Genomic DNA, 19270 nt, shown 5'->3' with positions numbered 1-19270 from the left:
GAACATTAAAATGGAGTCAATCCCTGGAACAAGTTCTATCTTAAGATTTATCATCTGTGTGACTCCTGCAAGAGACAACTGGCTCGCTGCCTCAGTTTTATCATTAAAAAGTGGAAATATCTTTTGTAGGCTATGCGGTATAACAGTGCAAATATTTGTGCCTGGCACCTAACTGAGATAAATAAATGCCTTCAAAATTTGGTCAGAATGCCACTTAACAGAATTAGTAGTGTGCATTCATTTGGAGTAATTTTGTAGTCGGGGCTAATAGTTTAGCAATTTGTACCTCAGGCTTAGTTTTTTCTGCTGACTGGGAATTGTTACACCACTTCATTTCTTTTATCGCTTTCTTAGGTGCCAGCATGTCCTAGGTCTGTCCACTGAGACCTATTTTACCTCTGTTTACTTCACTTAGAGAGTTTGTTTGACAACTCCTCCAATTCTTTAGGTTTAAGTGAACTGTGTGACATTGGATATTACTTACTTGCTTATTCAAAACTTATTTTCTTCACATTCACTTTTATCTTTAATTTTGTTTGCATGCGTGCATGTATGTATGTATATATGCATGTATGTATGTATACCACTTGCATGTCTGATGTTCTGCACAAGTGCTCTTAATCACAGAGCCATCTCTTTAGCTCTGTTCTGTTTTTTAATTTAAAAGTTTGGAAATGACTGAATATTTCATAGGATTATAATGTGAATTAAATTACATATAATTTATGTAAAGGACTGTGTGCAACACCTGCTATTTTATTCATAATGAACATTACCTTCTGTAATTAGTTTTACAGTTATTAAAGTTTTGCTTCAATCCAGGGCTAATATTTCTCTTCTTGACACTCTGATTTATCCACCAGTGTGTTAAGGACTGTCAGCGCTCTGGCAGGATAGTAAAGAACAAGGCAGCTGTGCTGTATTTACTGAGCAAGACCAAGTCAGAACGAGGAGATGGGACAGAAAGTAAAGCGAGCTACCACAGGAGAACCCAGAGTTCTGAAACAGGGCAGGGCACTGAGCTGCGCTGTAGTCTCAGGGCTAAAATTTTGGAGCAAGTGATGTTTGCTGGAAATTTGGAGGACAAGAGTAGATAGCAGGCAGGCGCTCATATGAAGAGTTCAAAGCTCTGGTCAGGTACTCTCCCCCCCCATCCTCACATCACCTTCATGCTCTTTGTCTTTGTAGTCTCCTTTTTTCCCTGAAATTTTCTCATTCCCTGACGTTTCCTGTAAGCATTCCTCTATCTGTCAGAAGCTTTCCATGTTAGGCACGTGCATTAGTTTCCTCAGTAGACACAAGGAGCAGTGCTGGAGCGTGAGAGGAGCCTCACGACTTTGTGTACTGCAGCTGCTTTTCTCACTTGCTTGTTTTACTCCTTTTCCCTAGTTTTTTGTTTTGTTTTTTTCAAGACAGGGTTTCTCTGTGTAGCCCTGGCCGTCCTGGAACTCACTCTGTAGACCAGGCTCGCCTCGAACTCAGAAATCTGCCTGCCTCTGCCTCCCAGGTGCTGGGATTAAAGGCCCCCACTGCCTGGCCCTTTTCCTGTTTTAATTAATATTTTCCAGCACTGTGTTATCGCTTGTACAGATTCTAAATATAAATGTTAAAAAAGAAACTCAAGTAGAAATTACGCTGAATATGCTTTAGGAAACTTGCTATTACATGTCTTTTTTAAAAGGTCACAAACTACAAAGGACACAGAAAATACATGTGGCAAGTACATTGTATTCTTAGATCGGCTATCTGCTGTAATTGTGAGATTCTTAAGTATCATTTAAGGCCTGTGTAGGAGGCAGATTTGGGGGATATTTATGGTGATCCTTTCTCTGGCCACCTCCCTTCTCTCAGTCCTTTTCTTTGAATGCTGTTTGATTGTGTCTAGTAAGGCGTCAGATAGGAAGTTATACTCTGTGCTGCGAGAGACTTTCAAAATGGACCCAGGATGCCAGACTAACTCAGGGAAGCCTACTTGAGATGAATAGTTAGAAATCAGATACATTTAAAAAAAATGCTTGGGAAGCAGGAGGCAAAGTCTCTCTGTAGTAGTTATCAAGAATTCAGAAAGTGCCTGGCAGTGGTAGCGCACACCTTTTATCTCAGCACTCAGGAGTCAGAGGCAAGTGATCTCTGTTAATTCAAAGCTAGCCTGATCCTCAGAGTGAGCTTTACAACAGCCAGGGCTGCACAGAAAATCTTGTCTTGAAAAAAGAAAACAAAACATCAAATAAAAGAATCATAAAGTTATATATGCCCTAATATTTATACCACTTTCTGTTGATCATGTAACTGCATGATTATAACAATCTAAAATATTCCAATTTTTATTTAAACCATATTTTCAACTCATGAATGTCTTATTAGGTATATGTGGTTGCTATGAATATTAAGAAAGAAGCTGAGTCAAAACCAAAGAGAGCAATGAAAAATACTGATGATGATGACGACGATTATGGTGTCATAGACGAACTGCCTCCAGACAGTTTAATAACCCTGGTGCAGCCTGAACTGCCAACACTCAGCAGCCTGTGGCTGGCAGCATTGAGAGACTATGCACTTTTGACTTTACCAGCTGAGTTTTCCAGTCAGCTTCCCCCAGGTGGTAAGTATTATGTGTGGTAGTTTGCTTTTATGGAGTTCAAACTAGTAATAAAATGGACTTGGCAGGGTCTAGAACCAACAGTAACATAATAACATCTTGAAATTTGTGGACGTAAATCTGGAACTATTTCCTTCAGGGTATATGTCCTTTGTACTGGTTTTGTGAATTCAGGGTATGACAGCAAGGAGTCTATTATTAACTGAAGCAAAACCATTAGCGATGTTGTAGTGATAGCGGTACAAATAGAGCATTCTAAGTAGCTATAGGAAACAACTAGTGACCTTTAACCCTGATCGAGTATCGTACTGTGCTGCCCAGTGATTGTGTTTTCATGTAAACTATAGTCAAGCCAAAACCTGTTCCTAAGGCCTTTGCTTATATCATATAACTAGTTCTCCTGTTGAATCAATAGAGACACCATTATGAACATGTTTTTTGTTTAGGAAAAATTCCTCCTCAAAACTGAGCCTTCTTCTCAAATATTTTAATGATAATCATTGAGTTCTCCTTTATTCACTTCTCATCAGGCACCATCAGGTGACAACGAGGAGATAGTAGCAGCTCAGTGTTGGCAGTAGAAATGGGAGGTGTGGGGGGGGGAGAGCAGAAATCAGGAGCCGGTGCCTTAAGAAGTGCGGCTAGTCCCACCAGGGGTGCACAGTATAGGTTACATGCTGTCCCTGGCTGCAGAGAGGAGAGGCTGGAAGGCGGGGGTCGGGAGGCTCAGAGAGGAGCTTGTTGCCAGAGCACTCTTGTAGGAGGCATCTCAGCTAGCCTATGTTATTCTTAAATGTGTGAACCTTTGTAACAGAAAGTGTACTGGATGGTTTTGTGTGTCACCGTGACCAGGCTGGAGTTATCACAGAGAGAGGACCTTCAGTTGAGGAGATGCCTCCATGAGATCCAGCTGTGGGTCATTTTCTCAGTGATAACGGGGGAGGGCCCACTGTAGGTGGTTCCGTCCCTGGCGTGGTAGCCTTGGGTTCTGTAAGAAAGCAAGCTGAGCAAGCCAGAAAGGAGCATCCTTCCATGGCCTATGCCTGAGCTCCTGCTTCCTAACCTGCTTGAGTTCCACTCCTGACTTCCTTTAGTGATGAACAGCAGTGTGAAAGTGTAAGCTCAATAAACCCTTTCCTCCACAACTTACTTCTTGTTCGTGATGTTTGTGCAGGCATAGAAACCCTGACTAAGATAGAAATTATGTTTTTACTTGATTTGGTTTTTTTTTTTCCCACAGGGGGAGCATTTTATACTCCCGAAACCATCGATACAGCAAGACTTCACTACCGGAACTCCTGGGCCCCAATTCTCCATGCAGTGGCACTCTGGTTAAACAGCACAGGATTTATATGTCAAGAGTGCACAGAAGCAACAACTGAGTCTGGTGTACAGAAACGCTCCCCAGCGGTCAGTTTAAAGCAGGTTCCAGGAGCAATGACTAGTGCGGAAGCCTTGCCAGAAGTTAACAAGGACAGAATGCACCTGACCCTAGGTGGGCTCACTGTGATGCACTCCAGGCCCTGCCGCTGCAGAGCTTGGAGCTCTCATTGCAATGCTGTGTAAAGCCTTGTGTAGCACACTTCAGAGAAAGAGTAGTACAAGGACCTTCAGCTCCACTTATGAAATAGATGAATTTCTGTCTACAAATTATCTAGAACTACTGTAAAAGCTCAGCCATTATGTTCACTCACAGAACAGTATTGGTATTTCAAGGAAAAAAATGTACGGTTTTTTATTCAACTTGCTTTTTTGAATTGGTATTTATTGTCCAATGGAGAAAAAAGAATTTATGATTTGGTTTTCAATAATTTTTAATTTATAAGTGTTCTTAGTTATGTATTTAATATTCTGCAGGGAATTTGTCATCTCATATTTTTCTGGAAGTGCAAAGTAAGACAACTAGTAGGTGTAATTAGTGAAATTTTAAGTAGATCTCACAGTTGAAAATATGTAAAACACCAGAGTCTTGGCCTTGTACACTGTGAGCACTTGTTTGGACAAGCCTTGTATGTAGCTGGGCATTTATAAACCTTGTATGGGAGATGGATGGCTCAGTGGTTAAGAGTACTTACTGCTTTTAGAGAGGACCTAAGTTCAATTCTAGCACCCCTCAGGTGGGTTCCCAACTGCTCTAACTCTAGCTCCAGTGGCTCTGACACTGTCCTCTGGACTCTGCAGGCATGCACACTCACAGGAACAAACCACACACACACACACATACAAACACACACACACATCATTAAATCTTAAAAAATATATGTATACGATATTGTTGGACAACTCTTTAGTGAAAGTAGTAAAATAGTCATAAATTTATTCTTAATGTAGTATATTTTTTTGAGATAAAGTCTCAATGTGTAGCTTTGGATGTCCTCATTTTGTAGACCAGGCTGGCCTCAAACTCAGAGATAAGACTTATCTCTGCCTCCTAAGTGCTGGGATTAAAGGTGAACATCACCACTGTCTGGCTAATGTACTGTATATCTTTTAATTCTAGAAATTGAAAAGTGATTATCTTCATAACACACCTAATTTAAATATTAAATGAATTGAAGCACTCACTACAACTCCATATTGTGTTTGTCTGTGTAGCCTAGAAAACATTTTTTAACTTCCTGGTATTAATAAGTATATAGTAATCTGGGAAAAATAGAGAAAAATATTGTATCAAAGCAACACAAGTGTTTTGTGTTGAAGACTCATGGTTTTACTTTGTGCATTCCAGGTGTGAGTATACAGTTTCTTTGTTCCCCTCGACCAGAGGAGCCCATTGAACATGTTACAGCATGCCTGCAGGCCTTACATACCTTACTGGGTTCTCCTTATGCACGAATCCACATTGCGGAAGATCAGGTACAGTGTATGTCTATAATGGATAATTGTATGCTGCGTTTTAATTGCATCTATCTTGGAATAAATTTCTCACATTGGAATTAAACATTGTATATTGCTAACAAGATTGTGTAACTAATACCAACAAAAGGGATTTTGTGTCTCCTTACTCTTAGATGACTACACAGAGTTAGACTGCAGCTACACACCATGGCTTTACCATCTTAGATCGGGAGTAGTGAGTATGGCAGTCAGGCCCCAGGGCCACAGCACTGTGATGCACAGGCAAAGGACACCTTCTCACAGAGAGGTAGTTGAATGGGATCTTAGAGAGGAACTGCCAAGGGACAAGTTTCCTTCTGAGAAAGAGCAACACAAATACAAAAACCAGATCCAGGAGCGCATGGCAAGTTCAAGGGTGTACAGTCATTTACTGTCACTGATGTAAGGCAGATAGACATCATGGGTGGGGCTGGGCAAGGCTGGGAAGACCAAACGTGAAGCTTTCTTTACAAAGGAATTTGGACTTCATACTGAAAGCTAAAGGAAATGATTAACAATGTTTAAATAGAAGGATGATTAATTTTGTTTGGATGTAACTCAGTTAAAGAGCATCAGCACATATAGATAGAAAAGTAGATAGATGACTGAGAGTGACAGACACAGAAGGATTATACAGTTAGCCTTGAAGAGGTTGGTTTATGAGGTATGAGAAGGGAGCACGGAGACCAGCTATGAGGCTCTCTATCTAATCCTCCAGAGAACAGTAGTCTAGAAAACTTGAACTAAGGTGAATAGGGGATCATATTGGGAACCTGAGGATAAACAGCAGTTATGGGTCAAAAATCGAGGACTAGATGGGCAGTGGGGACCAGAGAGGGCAAAAGAGGGAGTAGGGCAAAAGCCAGCAGCTCTCAGGGGCAAGGGATGCTCTGGGAGAGGCAGGGACATGGAAGGGAAGAAAGTACAGACAGATTCAGGACTACAGCAAGGGCAGAGGAGGCCTGCAGGGGCTTTAAGTAAGAAAGTCTAGAACATTCAGTTACCGAGGAGAGTAGCTTGACAGGAGAGGCACTGGTCTCTCAGTCCCTGGAAGCCTGCTAGGATCTGTGAAGAACATGTAGAACAAGGAACAGACTGGGATGTATTTTGATTGTGAATTTCTTTGCAATTGAGGGAATTGGCTCCAGAGCCTCATGTATGCTGAGCCAGCACTTTCTGACTGAGCAGTGCCCCAAGCTGTGTAGGGGCGTTCCTGTGTTAAGAGAAGAGAGGAGAGTTCTGACTGAATTAACTTTCTTTTCTGTTTCTTAATTTATGGCAAGCTCATTGTATCAGTTAGATGAAGAAAAATTTAGAGACCTAAAATTACAGTCTGTGGTTAAGAGCACTGACTGCTCTTCCAGAGGTCTTGAGTTCTTTTCCCAACAACCACATGGTGGCTCACAACAATCTGCACTAGGATCTGATGCCCTCTTCTGGTGTGTCTGAAGACAGCTACAATGTACGCACATAAAATAAATAAATAAATAAATCTTTAAAAAAATGATTACAGTTTGTAATAGTTGTTAAACTGAAAACACACCAATTCCTCAGCTTAGGTGGGCAATTAGGAACTTCAGTGACATTGAATTCTAGCAACACCAATAGCTTAGGTGTTTTATTCCAGTAGGAGAATAATAATCTCTGCATATAAAACATTTAAATATTTAAATACTATATGTTGCTTGAATATCTTATAGGAGAAAATGTGATCTCTCACTCTTCTTATTTCATATATTAAATTTTAGTTATAAAATCATTATTGCATTTGTATTTTCTCAGATTTTAATAGTACACATCTGTCATTTGAAACTGAAATTAACTAACTGCATTTGTATTAACTATAAAAGCTGATTGGTGTTGAGCTGCTAAGTGTCCTGCACCACCTGTTACTGACCTGGAACCCACCCGCTATCCAGCTGCTGGTCACTGGAGTTGTGCAGCAGATTGTCAGGGCTGCTCAGGACTATGGACAGGAAAAGAGAAGCGCTCTAAGTAAGCACTGGAAGAAACCTTGTTTGTTCCCCAGGGTTTGGAATTGGTTCTTTTATGTGTATGGCTGTTTTGCCACATGCATGCCTGGGGCCCACAGAGACCGGAAGAGGGCATCGGTTCCCTAGAAGTGGACTTTCAGATGGTTGTGAGCTGCCATGTGGGTGCCAGGAATCAAACCCAGGGCTTCTGGAAGAGCAACCAGTGCTCTTAACTGGTTGCTATCTTAACTTGAGCCATCTCTCTAGCTCTACACTCTGAGTTTTATAACCAGGCATGATGGACATACCTGTAATCTCAGCATTTGGGAGGTAGAAACGAAAAGATGAAAAAGTACAATGTTTGTTCAGCACCATATAGCAGATTCAAAGTCAATTTGGACTAGAGACCGGTCTCAAAACAAAATTAAAATGAAAATGAAAATAGTTTATTTTACTTCTTCCATTCCAAAGTATCAATGTTATGTGGTTCACCTAGCATATTTGTTATTCCTGTTGTGAAGTACAAACTTAATAAAATGCCTAGCAATGATTTTCCAGGTGAAATGGCCTGCTCATGGCTTTCAAGGATGTTTCTTCCAGCCTGAGCACTGTACCAGGGCAGATGGCACCCATTACATATTGACTTATAAATCCTTTATAAATGGCTTTAAATATACTTATTATTTTGTGTATGTTTTTGCTGGAAATGTCAAATTATATCTTTTCCTAAGATGAAGAGGATGTGGAAAAAGAGTCCTGTCCTACATTAGGAGAAGGGGGTGACACCGGTGGCCTCATTCCTGGAAAGTCCCTTGTGTTTGCAACCATGGAGCTGATGATGTTCATTTTAGTACGGCATATGCCACACCTGAGTACCAAGATGTTGGACTCTCCAAGTCACATGGTCACGAAAACTCAGCTGTTAGAGGAAAGTACTCGCTTGGTGGCAGCCACGGTGGCCATTCTCTCAGATCTACCATCGCTTTGTTCACCGGCTGGTGTGTATTGATCAGTATTTGAGAGTGTGCTATGTGGAAGTAGACAAAGATGAGTGTCCTTTGATTTTTACAGTTTCTGTTTCCTTTCTTAAATCTCAGCTGCTAAATGAGAAGTTTTTTAAAGGGTTAGTTTGCCTTTAACAGCCTGGAAAAACTAAAATTTCTAAAGCTTACAACCTAAGGTAGCCTTGCCCACATGTGCAAAATCCTCATCTTGGTTTTGATTCCCAATATCATAAAACAAACGAACACCTGAAGGTTGAGGGAAGACATGAAGTCAGCAGACAAACATGGAAAGAATGACAGCTCCTGTTTTATAATCTGGTTCCCATTCATGAGTGTCATTGCTAACTAATGCATGCCTGAAGACAGTGACAGTCAACTGTAAGGAGCACTGAAAAGAACTGGTGAATAAAGGTGATAGTTGTCAGTAGATTGAACAACTATGGCACGGAATAGACTTCCCTCAGTGTTAAAGCCAAAACAGTCCCAGGAAGTGTGTGGGCCCATTCAGCCCAAGCAGACCTTTCAGACGCCTACCTGGCAAGCATGAACTGGTGACTTCTCCATCTCGGTCTCTTGGAAGGAGCCTCAGTGAGGGCAGGCTCAGGCTCTAGGATGCTTTTGTCTGCACTCTCTGCTCAGGAGTTTATTTCCCTGACCTGAGTTGACTCTTGCCTACTGAAAGGTGATTACATATCTTAGATTCCCCAGGCTACTCAGAGTGCGTGGCTAGTTTTGGACTGTTCATGGCTCTCCTCTCTTCCCTTATGAAGGGCAGTGTTATATAGCCACTATTGGACGTAAGAAAACCGAGATTCAGTTGGAACAAAAATGAAAATGCCACTTCTGTTTTAAAAACGATGTGGCTCTTTGTCATTTTTAGATATTGATTTATGATAGTAATACAGTAAATTTTGAATAAAATCAAGGATAGAATTAATATTAAATCACTGTCAGCCAGGCACAGTGATGCTGAGGCAGGATTGTTTGAGTGCAGGAGTGTGAAGCCAGGTGAACACAGTCATGAGCCCTTATCTGAGGGGGAGAAGAACACAGTTAACTGTTTAAAAACAGTGTGTGTGTGTGTGTGTGTGTGTGTGTGTATGTGTGTGTGTGTGTGTGTGTGTATGTGGTGTGTATATGTGTCTGTGTATGTATCTCTGCTTGTGTCTGTGTGTGTCTGTGTGTGTATCTGTGCGTGTATCTGTGTGTGTCTGTGTATATATCTGCGTGTGTGTGTCTGTGTGTGTGTGTGTGTCTGTGTGTCTGTGTGATGGAAACAGTTATCATGGGAGAATTGAAGGAGTTACAAAATATTTTATTTTATTTATTTTTATTTCAGGATATATTACAATCCTGCCCACAATTCTGTTCTTAATTGCAAGAATATTGAAAGACACAGCAATAAAGTCTGCGGACAACCAGGTTCCTGCCCCAGTCAGTGCAGCTCTTCAGGGAATAAAAAGTATCATGACTCTGTCCATGGCCAAAACTGAGGAAACTCAGAGACAGTGGACAGCTCTAATTCGGAGCACTCTTGCCTGCATCCTGGAATATTCTCAACCAGGTAGCCTGTCTGAGTTTTCAAAGTTTTAATTTCTAAAGATGTTTGTTCCTGGGGCTGGAGAGATGGTTTAGTGGTTAAGAGCACTGGCTGCTCTTCTGAAGGTCCTGAGTTCAATTCCCAGCAACCACATAATGGCTCATAACATCTGTAATTATATCTAAGACCCTCTTCATGTGTTTCTGAAGACAGTGATAGTATACTCATATTTATATATATATTATGTATATAAAATAAATAAACAGATCTTTAAAAATAAAAAAAGATGTTTGTTTGGTAATAAATTATTACTTGAAGAACCTTGTCAGGAGACTGCTGTACAACACTCCATCAGCCCAAGAGATGTTTTGTCACATCTCAGACTTGAAGTATAAATGCATCTTCCAAGAGCATGGGCTCTAAAAAACCTTTTTCTAAGTGCTTATATGCATGTTCCCAGGTTAAAAGGAGAGACAGTATAGACCCAGAACTGACATGTACTGGTACATGTATGCTTACTTACAGGTTTTCTTCTTATTCTCTCCCTTTGGAATCCTGTTCCTCCCTCCCTCTGTCCTTTCCTCCCTCTCTCCTTCTTTCTTCTTCCTCCTTTTGATATTGTTTCATTTATTTTTTGAATCAGGGCCTTGTTATGAAGCCTAGGATACCTTCAAAGTCATGATCATCCCATGTTAGTCTCTTGATTCCTAAGATTACAGAAATATACCACAATGTCTGGCATGTGTTGCAATGAAAATAACAAAATCATAGCAGGGCAGGATAGCACATCCTGCTACCCTATAAGAGGCAGGGCAGGTGTTTCTCTGTGAGCTCAAAGCCTCCCAAGTCTACATAGTGAGTTCCAGGCCAGCCAGAGCCAATATAATGAGGCCCTATCTCCAGAGAAAAGTAATAAAAGAGGAGACTAAATATTTATGACAGTATTCTAACATATCCCCAAATAAAACTACAGTCTTGATATTGAAATATGTTATCCTATGCTTGTATATAGAAGTGAGGGATTTCTTATGTTAATATGTAATATTAATATGTCAATTATATTATATGTTAATTACATTAGTATATGTTAATTACATATTATATGTTAATTACATATTATATATTAATATGTTAATATTAATTAGCCCAGAAGCTCTGAATTCCCAAGGCACAAATTGCATAACAAATGACTCCCATGAAGTACAGAGAGGGTCCTGATCCTGGAAAGGACTGATGTAGCATTGGAGGGGAATATAAGGACAGAGAAAAAGGAGGCAGGTGATTGGAGAATGGATGGAGAGAAGAAGTTTTATGGGACATATGGGGAGCGGGGATCTGGGAAAGGGGAAATCATTTGGAATGCAAACAAAAATATAGAAAATAAAAATATTAAAAACATATGTATTAGTTAGCAAATATATATGTATATGTTCATGCTTATATTGAGTAACATAAGTAATTATGAAATATATGGTATTTGTTTATGTTTTTTAATTAAGTAAATTTATTATATTAGTAAAATTTCATTATTTTATCTTTTTAATCAATTTGCCAGTTACTTGTTATCTGTCAATGAGTATGTTTTTTAATTTCTAATTTTCCACAATTACAAAGATAGTTGTGATAAACATCCTTAAAGATGCCTCATGTTTTTTAATGGCACATATGAGGACTGAGAATACATATTTCAATACCACTTTCATCAGATAATGCCAAATTGATGTCCACTGTGTCTTTATGAATTTATGATTCCATCAGCAACATCTGCTAATCTAATCTCTGTACATCAATTTGACTTGTCCTTGTCTTGGTGAATATAAACATTTTTATATTCATTTTTAATCCAGGGAAAGTACACTTTCATAGTTTTTATCTTTTCCCACTTAAATTGTATTTTCTTTTTAAATAAAATATCATTGCTGTGAAAACAGAGTAAGAAGGAAAAGTCTGCCACCTTGTTTTTGAAACCTTTTCACAGCCAGGCATCAAGGCTCATATCTAATCCCAGTCCTTAGACAGTGAGGGCAGGCTCGCTATGGAGAGCATTTCCAGCCTGGAATGTTTCTTATTTAAAGAATTGAGGATCTGCACTTAAAAGTTGTGTGTACGTTCACTCAGAAATCCTCCTGGGAGCAATGAGTCCTTTAAAACTGTTGCAATACTTTTCTTCATTTTTAGAACGTTTGATTTTGAAAGAATTTCAAACTTTAATAAGATGGTGGAGAATAGATTTGTGGACTTCAGTATTGTCCAGTATTGTCCTAGATACTGCCTCCCACTCCATTGGGCCCTAGTGAAATTCATGTATCATTACTGTTCCTCATCTTAATTAACTCTACTGAGCCATTTGAGAATATGCCGACATCTTTGTGAGGTTTTACTCCTGAATACTTCATAGGTATCCTAAGAACAGAGAAATTCCTTAAATACCCACAAAAGAATGGCCAAACTTAGGAATTTAGCATTGATGCAGTGTTATTGCTGTTCAAATGTAAATTTCAGAAGTTGTCCTAAGAATGCCTTTTTCTCTGCGTTATTCTCATGTTTCGTTGGGACATTTCCCTAGCCTTTATCTTTTATAGTATTCCGAGTTTGGTTTTATTCTGTTTTGTTGTTTTCTGTGTAGCCCTGGCTGTTCTGGAAGTCACATAGACTAGGTTAGCCTGGAACTCAGGGATACTCCTCTCTCTGCCCCCCTTACCCCTCAGTGCTAGGATCATGAGCATGCAGTCAATGCATATTCCTGGATTTGAAGATGACAGGACACCTATTGTGTAGAATGTTCCTTAATTTATAGTTGTTCAATTCTCCCCTTGTTTTAATATACATTCAGTTTATACCTTTTGAGCAGGAATATCACATAAGTAATGTATATCTTTCTCAGACAGTCATGTAAGACAACATATAATATTGCTTTGTCCAACATCCAGAATGTCTTGGCCACCAGAATGTCTAGGCCAGGGTTGGTGGCACACACCTTTTGTCCCAGCACTCAGGAGGCAGAGGCAAGTGCATCTCTGAGTTTGAGGCCAGCCTGGTCTATATAGTGAGTTTTAGGACAGTCAGCCAAATCTATAGAGAGAGACCTTGTCTCAAATAAGGAAGCAAATAAACAAACAAAATCTACTTCATTTATTTATTTATTTAATTTCCATATGCATGTGTGCTTGTACAAGAGCATTGGATCCCCTAGAAATAGAGCACCAGACAACCATGAGCTACCGTGTGGATGCTGGGAATTGATCCCAGATCCTCTGGAAGAACAGCCAGTGCCCTCAACTGCTGAGGCATCTCTTTAGACCTTTGGGTTTTCCTTTTTAAGACAAAGTTGTACTTTGTAGTCTACACTGGCCTGATGTCACTCTGTCACCAGGCTGCCTTCAAATTTGTGCTGATAATCCTGCCTCCAACTCCCTCTGCCGGGTTTATGGTTATGCAGCACCATGGCAAATCTAACTTTCATTATTTTGTCAAGATGGCGTCTGCCACAATTCTACATTATAATGCTGCATTTCTCGTTTCTATAGTAAGTGCTCTGCAGAGTCTGTCTTAACTGTCTGCTTCCTGTCAAACTTTAACACACCAATTTAAAAAGTGTGCCTGAAGCATTTATTCCTACCATAGTTCCACAATGAGAATTTTGTAATCTGTATTTTTCAGGTTGAGACATACTCTGGTAAACCTTGGAAGAGTGTTGTCCACGTCTGTAACCCCCAAATCTCCCCACGTTACTTGCCTTTTGTTTCGTAGATGACTGTATGCCCGCGCCTGATGAAGCGAGCATGCTTACAGCCATTGTGCTCTTCCTGTGGTCTGCCAGCAGTGAAATAATAGGAGTGCAGTCCCTGCAGAATGGCTGCGTGAACAGATTTAAAAGTGCCCTGAACTCATGTGACCCATGGGTGAGTTACCCCGCCAAAGCCTACTTTCTCAGGGGTCTTCAGATGAGCCCACTAAGAGCTGATGATGCGTGTGACAAGAACTTCCATGCCTGCATTACGGCTTCATCTTTTGCATCTCCTTATTTGTACTGTGTGCATATGTGTGATGTCTGTGTGTGTGCACGTACTTGTGTGCCACCACACCCATTCTTACCTGCATAACTGTATGGTCAGCCTGTAGAGTGACTTTTAAATGGAAAAGCTGTTTAAGAGCTCTGTGTTTATGTGCTCCAAGTGACATATATGGATACTCACATATGCCGAAATTATCTAATGAATGAAATATTTTATTAACCTAGCCATAATTATTAGAGACTTTACCTGGGTTTTGTTTCATACCATTTAATTCAGTGATACCAAGGATGTTAAAGGATAACATTGTTGCATCTTTTCTGTTACCCTATCCCCCAGACTGGGTTTCTCTGTGTAGCTTAGCTGTCCCAGAACTGGATCTGTGGAATCTGAGGGATCTGTGGAATCTGTGAACCAGGCTGGCTTTGAACTCACAGAGATCCGCCAGCCTCTGCCTCCTGAGTGCTGAGATTAAAAGGCCTGCGTCACTGTCACTATTGCATCTTTCAATGAACATGTTTTATGGTTTATTTTGTCAAAGTCCAAGTTAAGGCTTCTCAAACATGCTGCACACCAGGAAAAGAAAATCAGTATAGAACATTCCTGCCTCCACGCTGAGTTTCCTTAAAAATCTTCAGATTTGTAGCTCAGGGACCTGCATTCTTTTTTTTTTTTTTTTTTTGCATGTCTATATTCTTCTTTTTTAATTTTTTTATTCGATATAATTTATTTACATTTCAAATGATTTCCCCTTTTCTAGCCCCCCCCACTACCCGAAAGTCCCGTAAGACCCCTTCTCTTCCCCTGTCCTCCCACCCACCCCTTCCCACTTCCCCGTTCTGGTTTTGCCGAATACTGTTTCACTGAGTCTTTCCAGAACCAGGGGCCACTCCTCCTTTCTTCTTGTACCTCATTTGATGTGTGGATTATGTTTTGGGTATTCCAGTTTTCTAGGTTAATATCCACTTATTAGTGAGTGCATACCATGATTCACCTTTTGAGTCTGGGTTACCTCACTTAGTATGATGTTCTCTAGCTCCATCCATTTGCCTAAGAATTTCATGAATTCATTGTTTCTAATGGCTGAATAGTACTCCATTGTGTAGATATACCACATTTTTTGCATCCACTCTTCTGTTGAGGGATATCTGGGTTCTTTCCAGCATCTGGCAATTATTTAAGTTTCCTTAAAAATCTTCAGATTTGTAGCTCAGGGACCTGCATTCTTAAACTGTCCCTCACACTTTTCTATTTGCAGAGGAATTAATGGTGGTTTACTTTCTGACAAAGTATTGAAACAAATGTACACAATGAGAATGATGACAAATGCTAGCACTCAGGAGCAGAGGCTACCCCATCTCTACAAATTTGAAGCTAGCCTGGTCTACATAGTGAGTTCCATGCTCACTGGAACTATATAATGAGAACTTGCCTCAAGAGACAAGAAAAGCAAAAGCTAGTATGAGGCTTATCTAATCTAGGTATATCCAATGGGACTCTCCTTTCTAGTCCTAGAAATTGATATAAACAGTTGTTTCCAAGAATCATAAGGGGTTGATGCATCTAAATAGTGTTTTTATAGCTTTATTCAGTCTTTTGTTAGCCTCTCTTACTCTATTGCATTAAAATTAGACAATTATACATTAAAGGAAGAATTGAAAAGAAATCAGGCTTTCTAGTTCTGGCTTTCCCACACAGTAGAAATATTGGTTATATAAGCCTGATGATTTTGGTAACTCATGTATAAGGAATTTCTCTAATCTCCAGTTTCATTTTGTTAGCATGAAGTTCCATTGTTGTCCTTTTCAGGAGCTGTTAGGTGCAGTGTGACTCAGACCTGCTGCATTAATTAAAATCTCTCTTTTACATAGGTTCAAGCCAAATGCTACCAGCTTCTCCTCTCGGTCTTCCAGCATTCCAATTGCGCGCTTTCTACTCCCTACATCCACTCATTAGCCCCGCTAGTGGTCGCGAAGCTGAAAGCTGTGGAGAAAAACAGACCAGCCAGTACCACGGAACTTCTGGCTGTCCAAGAAGGAATTAAAGTTCTTGAAACATTGGTTGCTCTTGGGGAAGAACAGAACAGTAAGTATTTTCTGATTAAATGCCACTAGTCCAAAATGAAGACCTGTGTTATTTATGAATCTTAACATTAAATATGGGCTTTGTAGCAGTGAGCTTTCTGAGAAGCAGTTATGGTCTGAGTACATGATGTTTTCGCTCATGTTACTAGTACAACATATTGGGTTTCTGTATATTTATTTTTCAGTGAATTACTCAGTGAATTACCGAGGGCATTTTAACACATGGATTCCGGTTTTAATTTTCTAGCAATGTGTTTTTAAGAACTAGAAACAGTATAGATTTAATATAATTTTTAAAATAAAATAAAAATTACATAAACCTTCTGTTATAACCATGAAGTAGAAGCACCAAGTATCATAAGATACCTCAGGATTTGATACTTAACTTTTGCTTCATGAAAACTGTAAAATGCCTTTATTGAACCAGAAATGTATGCAGATGCACACTCAAATTGGATTTTTAATTGTTGTGGGAAGGCTAAATTCCCAACAAATGCCTTATGATTAAACATTAAGCTGCTCCTAATTTTCAAGACCCTCTTCCTGAGCGGGGAAAGACTTCCCCTTCACATGGAATCCTGGCCTCCATGCTAAGCAGGGGCGGGGTGTCATCTCTGTTGGTCTCCATGTGAAGCTTAAATCTAAACTGAGCATCTGTTAAGGAACTGAAAGGCAAGTCAGTTCCAAAGTACTTTAAATATTGAAGGACAGTAAGATCAGTGTTACCATTACAAAGTGAATAAGATTAAGTCCTGTCTATAAAGTTTATAGTTAGCAAAATAAAAATAGAAATACAGTTAATCCTACTTTGTATCCAAGTAACCTACACATTAATTTATTGCTTCCTGTAATAAATTCTTGTGAACAGTCCTCTCTTCCTTACTGCCTCAGTTCTGACATGACTTCATTTTGTGCCTGCTGCAAACATGAGTCCAGGGCTTCATGCGTGTGATCAACTGCTGAGCTGTGTCTCCAGTCACACAATAGCTTGTCAAAATTCTCAACTTTCTTCACAAGTTTCTGGGAAAGTTTTTCATGAAAAGAGATCACATTTGCAAAGAGGTTAAAAAAGTTAAATGATAATTCAAAACGTAAAGGTCCTCTTAAAGTCATATGACTATATAAGACTTTTAAAAATCTAAAAAATGTTATCAAAGTAACATCATTCATTCAAGTCCTTATTCATTTAATTATTACTATCCTCCTAGTCTATCTAATCCTATTAAGTGTTTTTTTTTTACCATTTTTATCCCTGTGAATTGATATTAAACCCAGGCACATCCATTTTCTCACCAAGCTATACCTCCACACTTAACCTTTATTTCGCATAGCATTTAGTCTTGAATTTTAACCAATGGTGGAGCTAGAGAAGGGACTCAAGGACCTGAAGAGGTTTGCAGCCCCATAGGAACAATAATATGTACCAACTAGTAATCCCAGGGCTCCCAGGGACTAAACCACCAACCAAACAGTACACATGGAGGGACCCATGGCTGCAGCTACACATGTAGCAGAGGATGGCCATTGGTCCTGTGAAGGATCAGTGCCACAGTTTAGGGGAATGCCAGGTCAGGAGAATGAGGAGGGGAGGAGATTGGTAAGCAGGGGGTGGGGGAATAGGATAGGGGGTTTGGGGAGGGGTAACGAGGAAAGGGGATACCATTTGAAATGTAAATAAAGCAAATATCAAATAAAAAAATTCCAGTTACTTTTTATATGTATTTACTAACTATATACTTATTTTTTCTCTTAAAACTCTTGCTGTAGTATAAAACATTTATAATACAAGTAAAACCAAGTATTATTGGCACATCTTACTAATAGTGCAAATTGATCCTATTAGAAGATGGAAATTGTAATGCTTTAGTTGTACTGATATTTTAAACTTTACTTTTTGAGATTTATTTAGTTCATAGATACGGCTGCAGCCTTGTTTGCTATTAAACTGTAGTTGCACAAATAAATGTCATATATTACATAAAATATCGTTATTATTCCAGATGATGAGCTGCAGAACTGAGTGATGGTCAGTGGTTAAGAGCACTGGATGACCTGGGTTCAATTCCCAGCATCCACACGACAGCTCACAAGTGTCTGTTAAAAAAAAAAAAAACAAAACAAACAGTCAATCTTCTGAGTTTGAGGCCAGCCTGGTCTACAGAGTGAGTTCCAGGACAGTCAGGGCTATACAGAGAAACCCTGTCCTGAAAAACAAACAAACAAACAAAAAACAAAACCCCAAAACCCAGTCCATCTGCACTCTCTCCAGTCATGCCAGTCCTTTCTGCTCTCTGTTCCAGGAGTCCAGTTACTCGCTCTTCTAGTGCCCACTCTGATTTCTTACCTGCTGGATGAAAGTTCTTTTGCCTCAGCAAGTCCGATCTCCAAAGATCTTCATGAGTTTGCACTCCAGAACTTAATGCATATTGGACCTCTGTACCCACATGCTTTCAAGACAGTGATGGGTGCTGCTCCTGAACTGAAAGCTCGCCTAGAGACTGCTGTCCGAGCCAGCCAGGCAAGCAGAGCTAAGGCAGCCGCCAGGCAGCCTGCCCCCACCACACATTCTGCACCAACAATCAAGCTGAAAACAAGCTTTTTGTAGTGTGCCTTTCCATTCATCTGTATCTATTTTTTTCTCAAACATTTACCATGTTATAGATTAACACTAACATGCACATAATATATTACAATGGTCACACAATATAAAATTCAAGATAAATAAACTGACACACAGAACATGTGTACATTGCATTCTTATTACAGATTAAGACATGACACTTTCTGATCTTGTAAAAACATAGTCAAGATCATCATAATTTATCATTTTTAAAAACTGAGTGCTTTGCATTACATGGTAATTCTTTGGTTTTATTTAAAATCTTTGTACTTACTAAAAGAAGTAGCTTTTCTGCAAAGCTTGATTGTTTCATTCATGATAGAAGACAAAACTTCCATTTTATGAATAACTACATATTTATGTACAGTAAACCCATAGGATGCATAAACTCCAAATTCCGTTAAGACCTTTGCTGGAGGACACAGTGATGAGAGTCTTAAAATGAGACGGAGCCCTCAAGACTGAGATGAATGGACACCAAGCGCATTGCAAAGGCATGAGAGAAGTCTGACCGAATGAGAAACAAGTTGGCAAAACAAAACTGCCATTACGAGTCATTT

The 19270-nt window shown here is 39.6% G+C and overlaps 1 protein-coding gene across 1 annotated transcript in view; it reads left to right on the top strand.

Annotated features, from left to right (window-relative positions):
- LOC127687994 (HEAT repeat-containing protein 5B-like) overlaps positions 1 to 18802 on the top strand; it is a 36276-nt gene extending 17474 nt beyond the window's left edge. Inside the window, 9 exon segments of the mRNA XM_052186754.1 lie at positions 2365 to 2602; positions 3840 to 4094; positions 5328 to 5455; positions 7327 to 7471; positions 8181 to 8447; positions 9793 to 10017; positions 13744 to 13895; positions 15878 to 16091; positions 18391 to 18802. Coding sequence (XP_052042714.1) covers positions 2365 to 2602; positions 3840 to 4094; positions 5328 to 5455; positions 7327 to 7471; positions 8181 to 8447; positions 9793 to 10017; positions 13744 to 13895; positions 15878 to 16091; positions 18391 to 18695 — 1929 coding nt within the window. The 3' untranslated portion in view covers positions 18696 to 18802.
- Positions 18803 to 19270: the final 468 nt, after the last annotated feature.

This window comes from Apodemus sylvaticus, chromosome 6 (genome assembly GCF_947179515.1).
Source record: "Apodemus sylvaticus chromosome 6, mApoSyl1.1, whole genome shotgun sequence".
Lineage (NCBI taxonomy): Eukaryota > Metazoa > Chordata > Mammalia > Rodentia > Muridae > Apodemus > Apodemus sylvaticus.
Note: the sequence above shows the minus strand (reverse complement) of the source record. Positions and strands in the feature narration are given on the sequence as shown.